Source organism: Miscanthus floridulus, unplaced genomic scaffold, assembly GCF_019320115.1.
Source record: "Miscanthus floridulus cultivar M001 unplaced genomic scaffold, ASM1932011v1 os_2504, whole genome shotgun sequence".
Lineage (NCBI taxonomy): Eukaryota > Viridiplantae > Streptophyta > Magnoliopsida > Poales > Poaceae > Miscanthus > Miscanthus floridulus.
In genome coordinates, this window is record NW_027098347.1 from 10131 (window position 1) to 20148 (window position 10018).

Genomic DNA, 10018 nt, shown 5'->3' on the forward strand with positions numbered 1-10018 from the left:
ACAAATGCAACCTTCGCATCGGAATCTTCTTCTCCACTTGAGGAATCATCCTTCACTTTCTTCTTCTTTTCTTGACTTGAAACTTGACCTTCATGTTGTTGAGTTGCTTTAAGGGCGACACTCTTGTTGAATCCCATTGCATTAGGATTTTGATTGTGAGCATTGATTGCATCTTCATCTAGACACTCATGATGCTTGAGCTTTGAAAGAACTTCTTGAGGTGTCATCTCATCATAACCGGGCCTTTCCATGATCATGGACGCTAGCATGTTGTTCTTGGCTCTATAGGTTCTCAACATCTTTCTAGCAACTTTGTTGCCATCCCATTCGTTGCTACCAAGAGCTCTTATGTGGTTGACCAATGCCATGAGCCTATCAAACATGGATTGTGTTGTTTCATTTTGCAAGAATACAAATCTTTCCAATTCACCATGAAGTAACTCTATGTTGCCTTTCCTCACACTTATATCTCCTTCAAATGATACTTTCAAAGTATCCCAAATTTGCTTTGCACTTTCCATTCCATTTACTTTTCTAAACTCATCCGGAGCTAAGCTTGACACAAGCAATGCTACGGCTTGTGCATTTTGATGAAGGTTGTGCACTTCTTCTGGAGTTATCTCTCTATCTTCATCGGTAGGAATCATCACACCAACATCCACAACTTCCCAAGTCTTGCGGCTATTAGATGCATCTTCATCTTGTAAGACCAATCGGTGTATCTTGTTCCATCAAAGTGAGGTGGCTTGCCAATATTGACGGACGGAGTATGTAGTGTTGAACCTTTCATGATTTGTCCATAGTCAAAACTCATGTGTGAATATATTCCTTTTCCATGAGCATGCTCACCGGCTCCAATATCACTAGCGGCATCTTTGTTTGCTTCATTCTTGTCACTAATATCATTCTTGCCACTTATTGCATCATCAACCTTCTTGCTCAATTCTTCCTTCAACTTGCTCATCTCATCTTGCATCTTTTTCATTTCATCTTGAAAGAGCTTGACTTGAGTACTCATCAACTCTTCAGCTATTTCTTGGCCATTTCGACGGCAATGGCTTGCATCTTGTCGGTCTCCGACATTGTTTCTTCTCATGTGGTGAAATGCAAAGAGAAGACCCTGCTCTGATACCAATTGAAAGGATCTAACAATGCCTAGAGGGGGGGGGGGGTGAATAGGCATATCTAAAAAATTACTGCAAAAGCTAAGTTCAAATCTGTCAGCCACTGTCGGAAGTCCCGACGTTTGGGTCGGAACTCCCGACGTTGTCAGAAGTTCCAACGCAAACGTCAGCAGTTCCGACGCCTACGTGAACTACAAAAGCAGTGCCAAATTTAACTTTGCGGATAAATAAACTTACAACCTCACTTCCTAGTGGTTTGGTGAAGATGTTGGGTCACTCCCTTGACGCCGTAATGTCTCCAAACCGTAGATCGAGTCCAAACCCTAAAATGAAGATTTTGGAGACAAGGAGACAAACACATACAAGTAATCTCAAGCAATCACAACAACAACAAGCACGCGGGACACAAGGATTTATCCCGAGGTTCGGCAACCCCACAAAGGAGCTCCTACGTCCTCGTTGTTGAGGTGACCACTAAGGTCGGAGTCTTTTCCACCTCCTTGCCTCTCTCAAAGCGACCACAAAGGTCACTTGAGCTTTCCACTAAGAAATCGAAGGGTGATACAAACTTCCTAAGGCTCTTCCACAAGATGGAAGCTCTAGGGCAATGCCTAGCCGGCTAGGGGCAAAGCCCCAAGAGTAATAGATGCAAAATCAACCGGCTTGACGAAGAAATCAAGTGCTCAAGCTTTCCAAAGTGATGCTCTCACTTAATCCACTCTCCTTTTACTCAAAAACTAAGGGAATCGAAGATTGGAGCAAAGGGGGAAGGAGAGGGGTGCTTTAGTTGCTTGGGAGCTGTTCAGCACGAAGTGAGTCAACTGTGAAATGAGTCCGTAACGGTTAGAAGTGAAGAGAGGAGTATTTATACTCCAAGTGAAAATCCAACCGTTCAGATCTACGTCGGAAGTCCCGACGCAGATCCCGGGAGTTCCGACTACAACAAAAAACACTGTTCACAAAGAGTCAGAAGTCCACGGGTGAAAGTTAGTGTCGGAACTCCCGGCAAACGTCGGGACTTCCGACGGTCGGAACTCCCGACGATCGTCGGGACTTCCGATGTGCACAGTTAATCAAACAGCTAGCACTGCTGAGGCCGGGACTCCCGGCCTGGGTCAGGTCAGTGTCGGAACTCCCGGCGAACGTCGGGACTTCCGACGGTCGGAACTCCCGGCGAACGTCGGGACTTCCAACGAGCACAGACAGCGAGCAGTCAGAAGCACAGGTGCCGGGACTCCTGGCTTAGGTCGGGACTTCCGACTGTCGGGAGTTCCGACTTACGTCGGGACTTCCGACACCGAAAGTCATAGAAAATTATTCTATGTGCTCGTGAAGTGCTAGAGTGACACACTTTTGATTTTATTTAAATGCTTGAGCACTCTATCTTCCTCAGACCAACTAAACTTGCATCCCTCTTTATAGTGCGGCAGATCCTAAACTCAAAAACAAAATTAAAACCTTTGGAGATCGTTTTGAATTCGTCCGCCTTTACAACTTCAAGAATTGAGGGATACCATTTCATCTTTATCAACTCTTTGAATCTTTCATGGGACTAATAGCTGCAACATATCTCATTAAGATCACATTAGTCCCTAATTTGGATGTCATCAATACACCAAAACCCACATAGGGGGGCAAATGCACTTTCATGTGGCAAGGAGGGCCATACTGTGGTACGCTGCTTCAAGCGTTTCGACGCCACATTCACTGGACCGCCGCAAAAGAGTGCATCGTCGGCGACCACGGCGCCCTATGGAGTGGACACCAACTGGTATGTGGATTCTGGAGCCACAGATCACATAACCGGTGAACTGGAGAAGCTTTCCTTCCACGACAGGTATCATGGAGGAGAGCAGGTACACACGGCCAGCGGGGCAGGTATGAAAATTGATCACATTGGTCATAGCATTTTGCAATCCCCAGTTCGTGATATTCATCTAAATAATGTTCTCCATGTTCCTAGTGCCAATAAAAATCTTCTTTCAGTTCATCGTCTTGTTAAAGATAACAATGCATTCCTTGAACTTCATCCCAAGCATTTTTCTCTTAAAGAACAGGTGACGAGGAGAACACTCCTCGAAGGGCGATGTGAGGGTGGTCTCTATCCATTGAAGCCTCGTTTACACACACCATCTCCACAAAATAAACAAGTGCTTGGTGTCTTCAAGCCCACTACCTCCTTGTGGCATAGCCGACTTGGTCATGCCTCTGCTCCTGTCGTTCAGTAGATTATTAGTCGTCATAAGCTTTCTTTCTCTAGTAGTTCGAACAATGGTGTGATTTGTGATGCGTGTCAGATGGGAAAGAGCCATCAATTACCTTATCCTAAGTCAAACAGTGTTTCGTCTAAACCTTTTGAGCTTGTTTTCACTGATGTATGGGGACCGGCACCAACTTCTGTGGGTCGGCGTTCTTATTATGTCAGCTTTATCGATGATTATAGTAAATTCCCGTGGATTTATTTGTTGCGATATAAGTCCGAAGTCTTTCAATGTTCCGTGATTTTCAGAACATGGTTGAGCGTCAATTTGATCATAAGATTCTTGCAGTTCAATCGGACTGGGGAGGAGAATATCAGTCCCTTAACTCCTTCAAACGACTAGGCATAGCTCACCATGTATCTTGTCCACACGCACACCAACAAAATGGATCCGCTGAATGTAAACATCGCCACATTGTTGAGGTTGGTTTGTCCCTTCTTGCACATGCATCCGTGCCACTAAAATATTGGGATGAAGCGTTCTTAACAGCTGTTTTTCTCATCAACCGTCTTCCCTCCAAGGTCATTGCCAATGCCACACCACATGAGCGCCTTCTCGGTTCACCTCCAGATTACACTTTTCTTCGAACTTTTGGGTGTGCTGTTTGGCCAAATCTTCGGCCTTACAACACCAAGAAAGTACAATTCCGGTCAAAACGTTGTGTTTTCCTTGGGTACAGCAATCTACACAAGGGATTCAAATGTCTTGATCCACCGACAGGTCACATATATATTTCCCATGATGTGGTGTTTGATGAGACGGTGTATCCGTTCGCTCAACTTCATCCCAATGCAGGAGCTCGTCTTCGTGCTGAGTTTTCACTCCTTCCCGATATTCTCCAAAACCCATCGTCGAACCTTAGGGACGCCAATTTGCTTGATCAATGTTTGATTAATTCTGACCCTGCTAATGCTGTGGCAAGCTCCTCTATTGCTGTGGATGAAACAGGAACAAACCCGGCGCAAAATGATGGCGACACGGCACATTCTGGGGGACATTTCGTGTACCCCTCTTCCTCATTGCATAATGACAACGGGGGCACGGGACCCAGAGGTGATTCTCCTGCTCCTCGTACTGGCTCTACTGCGGGATCAGCTTTGGGGTCGGAGTCCTCCGGTCCACAGCCGTCGGGCTCCGGATCTTCTACATCGCCGAACGACGGGCTGGACGACGGGCTGCAGTCTTCGCTGTCGTCGCCTCCCACACTGGATCTGTCGCCTCCAGGAGGTGTGTCAGGTCCTGGATCCGCTACGGCGGGTGCGCCTGAGCTCTTCCCCGTGCCGGCTGCTGCCACTACACTGCCTACACCTCCTCCGCCTCCTCCGCATCGGCATGGCACGCGTCTTTAGCACGGTATCACCAAGCCGAACGTTCGTTCGGATGGCACTATCCGGTGGGGGCTTCACAGCTCTGCTGAGCCAGAGGAGCCCAAGAATGTGAAGGCTGCTTTAGAAGATACAAGATGGGTTTCGGCTATGGATAAAGAGCATACCGCTTTGATGAACAATCAGACTTGGCACCTGGTTCCAACGCCCAAAGGCAAGAATATTATAGGATGCAAGTGGGTTTACAAAGTTAAGAGGAAAGCTGATGGTACTGTTGATCGGTACAAAGCATGGCTTGTCGCAAAAGGATACAGTCAGCGATATGGGATAGACTATGAAGATACCTTCAGTCCAGTTGTCAAGGCTGCAACCATTCGACTTATTTTGTCAGTGGCAGTTTCCAAAGGATGGTCTCTGCGACAACTTGATGTTCAGAATGCTTTCCTTCACGGTGTGCTCGACGAAGAAGTATATATGCGCCAACCTCCAGGGTATGAAGACAAAAGGTTTCCAAATTATGTTTGCAAATTGGATAAGGCCCTCTATGGTCTCAAACAAGCACCACGTGCTTGGTATGCACGTCTGTGTGGCAAGTTGGTTCAGTTGGGCTTCACACCATCGAAAGGTGATACTTCCTTGTTTTATTACAATAAAGGGAAGATTACTATGTTTGTGTTGGTATATGTCGATGACATCATTGTAGCCAGCTCTTCACCAGACGCTACAAAGGCTCTGCTCATTGATCTGGAAAAGGAGTTTGCTCTGAAGGATCTAGGAGATCTTCACTATTTCCTTGGCATAGAAGTGAAGAGAGGGGTGGATGGCTTAATATTGTCGCAACAGAGGTATGCCACTGATATTGTGCAGCGGGCGAATATGGACAATTGCAAGCCGGTGGATACACCCATCTCTACTTCAGAAAAGCTCAGCATCACAGAAGGGAATAGTCTCAGTGAAGAAGATTCAACAAGGTACAGGAGCGTTGTTGGAGCACTCCAGTACCTGACACTCACAAGGCCTGATTTGTCCTTCGCTGTTAACAAAGTGTGCCAGTTTCTTCATTCACCAACTACAGCACATTGGAGTGCTGTGAAAAGAATCCTACGGTATGTGAAAGGAACCTTGATCATGGGTCTAAAGATCAGGAAATCGAACTCAACTCTTGTCAGTGCATTTTCTGATGCTGATTGGGCAGGTTGTGTGGATGATAGGAGATCAACTGGAGGGTTTGCAGTGTTCCTTGGTCCGAATCTTATATCTTGGAGTGCTAGGAAACAACCTATTGTGCCACGGTCTAGCACTGAGGCAGAATATAAAGCTTTGGCCAATGCAACAGCTGAAATGATGTGGATTCAGAGATTGTTGACAGAACTTGGAATACCACACTCTCCAGTTGCTCGGTTATGGTGTGACAACATAGGAGCTAAGTATCTGTCAGCTAACCCGGTCTTTCACGCAAGAACAAAGCATATCGAAATAGATTTTCATTTTGTGCGTGAAAGGGTAGCACAGAAGCTCTTGGACATCAGGTTCATAAACACCGGTGATCAATTGGCAGATGGGTTCACAAAGCCTATTACGGCATCAAAATTGAAGGAGTTTAGATTCAATCTCAACCTTGTTAGTGGCTGAGATTGAGGGAGGGTGTTAGATAATAGGATATCTTCTGTTGATATGATAGGATCCCATGTATCACGGAATGATCTGTTAAGATCATGCATGTAATCTGCTGTCCATATTCACGTATAAATACATGAGCTGAGAGCCCAGGAAGGGGAATCTCATTCCTGTAATTCTTATATTCTTATCCCTTGTATACAATAAATTTGTTCAGCCAAGGTTAGTCTTTCCAACAAAAAGAGTTCATGCACTTGCTGCTGCTCAACAGCCTATCATGTTTTGGTACTCCACATCATTTGTGTTCTCTATGCTTTAGAATACAGCTGAAAATTTTGAAACAGAAAAAGCATAAGTAGGAGTAGGAACTAACCAAGAAGGCCCAGATGATAAGAGAGTGGTATGTCGCTTTGCTGAATCTTCCTGAGCTGTTCAGGCTTGGTGATCAGACTGTAGTCCTCCCAGCCAGTCATCCCGGAAACAATGTCACCGGCACTAAATCCTGGATGAGTGGAGTCGACCACCCTCCCCACGCCAAACCCTTCAATAGGCTTCACAGATCAAGAAATTGCTCAATCAGCGCACAAATCGTCCACCCCCCACTTCGCAGCTTGCAGCTTGAGCAACTAACCAAAGAGCCCAAGCTCCCCAAAAAAAAACGAGGGAAGCTCACTGATCCAGGCTTGAAGGGCGGGATATAGGAGCCGTGGAAGTCACGCATCCTGCCGCGCATGTACGGGTCGCAGGAGAGGTAGAGGTTCTTCACCAGCACCGCGGGGCCGCCAGCGCCCTCGGGGACGCGCAGCTCCATGGCGCCGCCGTCTACGAGCTCCATGTCGTCCTCCCTGGGCGCGCGCTCGATGTACCCGCGCAGCACCACCTTCCTGTTCCTCGCCACCGCCTGCCGCTCTTGCTCCATGCCGCCGCCGCCGCCGTCGCCGTCGCCGCACGCCCGGGAGCACGTCGGTTTGGCCCGCCACGTTCTTCTGCCGGGAGTTTCCTGTGCGGATCAAGAAGGATTTTGTGGCTTATAATACCAGCCGAACAGGCCTCTCAGGCGCGGTAGGTGGGTAGGTGCGCGGCGCGGCGCGGCGCGCGTTTGGACAGCGGAACGGCCCGCGCCTCGGTGTGGCCGTTGGATTCCACTGCATGTTTGGGCAGGACGGTTGCGATGTGTGCTGACTGCTGAGGGACCGTAGGTTGACTGTCAGACAGGCTGCTTGCTATCGTCCATGTGTGTGGTGTGGTGTGTTTTTCTCTATGAGAAAAGTCTATCTCATCTCTTCCAACTATTAAAAAAGTCTAATTTGTCTCTCTAAATTAGAAAACATGCCTTCATAAATTAGAAACCGAATTTTTAGACTTCGCAAACGTTTGAAACTATAAGATTTACCTTTTTGAACGAGACAAACTGAACTTTCTCAGTGGTTAAGGATATCAGATGTACTTTTTCCTTCTTCCCGACGTGCACGACGCCGTGGGCCCACGGTGCACGGCATGGCTCCGTGTTGGGCCGCTAGATAGAGCTGGCCTCGGCAAGGTGTTCCACAGGCTTCGGAAGCACGACGCCACAGCGAGCAATCATATTATGGGCCTGAGTGTAAGTTCATTAAACCGGCCCAAGCTCAGAAAACTTGTGATCCACGAATGGCTCACTATTTTTTTCTTAAAAAAACGAAAGGCTCACTATTGAGCTGTGTGCCGAAATAATCAGGGAAATTTTGTTGCAGCTAGTGCCATGGTTATTCCAAACATAATTGACCCTGAAACTCTAAAAGCATTAGCTTATTTGGAAGCACTAGCTCTTGCTGAAGATTGTGGTATCCGCAAGCTGTTAGTGGCATCGGATTGTCCAAATGTCGTCAAGAACATCAAAGAGATACCACGTTGCAGTTATATGATGATCCTCCAGGATATTTTCCAGAGGTTAAAGTCTTGTCAATATGTACGGTTCGTACATGAAGGTAGGGAGTACAATAGGGAAGCTCATTGTCTTGCTAAGTATGTACTCTTGGAGAGGGTTGACATGTATGGTTTGGCTCTCCACCTGTATTCCTGGATGTAAACTTTAAATGATAAATATATTCCCTGCCTTCCTTAAAAAAAACATGAAAAATAGCAACTTGCCACCTCCTCTTTACTGTTTTGACTTTTGAGCATGACCTCCTCTTTACTTATTTTGCTTTCTCCATGACTGTTTCTTAGTCCATGTGTTAGCCATACCATGTTCTCTTGAGACATTAAGAAGCATGTGCTGAGTATTGTTTACCTAGTTATTAGATTTCTTACGGTAGAATTATTCACTCCATTTGACATAGGGTGCTCACATTTTCTTAAAATAACATGATTTACTGGCATTACTTTTTTCACATTGAAAGCAAATATATGTTTGCAAGCCTTTCATTTCATTCATCTTACCATACTTCTTATTTCCTCTTACTATATAACCTTGCATCGCGGGCTCTCACCAGTCCTGATGCAGGTAGAGTAGGACACGTGCGTTACAAGCATGGCTTAAAAGGCTTTTCTCGTAGGCAACGTGTCCGTAGACAACGAGCTGTATACAGTGACTTCATCGTCATCTTAAAATCTATTGATTGCAGATGCTCGTAGGGATAGAGTGTGTGTATGTATTCATAGAGATTAGGGGCGAGGCAATGTTATGTGTGGGTGGTGCACTGGCATCAGGCAAAAAACATTATTACTACTAAGTACCTTATTTCGACCATATAAATTAGTTGAAATTGCACATGTTTGTATAGGGTTGTGAATACTGTGTACCACCATAGATTGTAAGATAGCGTTCGTCCCTGATAGAGATGAGTGTGCATGTATGTAAATGAGTATTTTGCATCTTATGATTTGCAAACATTGGGAGCATAGTTAACACGGCTATCTTTTAGTGGTAAGAGACGTGTGCGTCGAGAATGAAGCGTATGTAGTGACTTCATCAATCTCGAAACCTACCGACTATTAGCACTAGTGGATCCAAACAAGTCCTAAAAGAAAACGTCCTATTACTATATAGAAATTGTTCCACCAATAGTGTAAGGAAGAGCACAAAAGGGGAAAAAACTATTAAGGAAAGGCCTGGTAGTGGAATCAATTAGATTTAGCCCAACCTGAAGAAAACTAATTAAGCAGTACTCATGTGGCATATAACAACCCCTTAGGGCTCATTTGGATGAAGGGTGCCCAAAACCACGTGTGTTTAAGCCCCCAAGGGGTTTTCTCCACTGCACTTGCCACCCCTGTCCCCCCAGGAGACGGAATCTCCTAGTGGGAAAAATTACCAGCTACCATTTGGGAAACATGGGGATACAAATCCCGGACGATAAAAAATATTCAGAATAATCAGAAAACACACAGAATTCAGAAATGATGTTTTCTCAAGCTGAAACTTTTAAGATTATGGAAGTAAAGACAGACATGTCCAGTTCAAGCAAGGAGTAAACATAAAAGCGGCATCATGGAATGCGGCAAATTGGAAATTTCTCAGTGACTGATACGTTCAGTAGCTTTGACACTTCATGAGATGCCTCTTCAAATGTCCTAGATACTCAAACCTGCATCAACGAACATTGTCATTATCACAGATGTAAATATAGGAACTGCAAATACTAATGTTAACTGCACACAAGATCATAGCTAGCAACAGACTATCATATTAAATTGACGTCAATACCTATAA

General features: G+C 45.6%; 1 protein-coding gene across 3 annotated transcripts; it reads right to left on the minus strand.

The window, feature by feature from the left end:
- Positions 1–2795: 2795 nt before the first annotated feature.
- Positions 2796–7339, minus strand: LOC136535090 (2-alkenal reductase (NADP(+)-dependent)-like). Of its 3 annotated transcripts, none has more exons than XM_066527423.1 (3): positions 7001–7339; positions 6701–6878; positions 2796–3338 (listed from the first exon to the last, which is right to left on the minus strand). In XM_066527423.1, the coding sequence occupies exons 1-3, from the start codon at positions 7244–7246 to the stop codon at positions 3325–3327; spliced, it is 438 nt and encodes a 145-aa protein (XP_066383520.1). In that variant the 5' UTR covers positions 7247–7339; the 3' UTR covers positions 2796–3324. The 3 variants fall into 3 exon arrangements, with proteins under 3 accessions (XP_066383520.1, XP_066383519.1, XP_066383518.1); XM_066527422.1 differs by having other exon boundaries at positions 2807–3083; XM_066527421.1 differs by lacking the exon at positions 2796–3338 and adding an exon at positions 6134–6439.
- Between the last annotated feature and the right edge of the window lie 2679 nt (positions 7340–10018).

Excerpts from the sequence above, each read along its gene's own strand:
- LOC136535090 (XM_066527421.1), bottom strand. The coding sequence starts at position 7,246 with ATGGAGCAAGAGCGGCAGGCGGTGGCGAGGAACAGGAAGGTGGTGCTG. Across the intron at positions 6,879-7,000 it reads CGCCCTTCAAGCCTGGATCA|CCTATTGAAGGGTTTGGCGT; the intron begins GTGAGCTTCCCT and ends TGATCTGTGAAG. Across the intron at positions 6,440-6,700 it reads TTATCATCTGGGCCTTCTTG|CAGATTACATGCATGATCTT; the intron begins GTTAGTTCCTAC and ends GAATATGGACAG.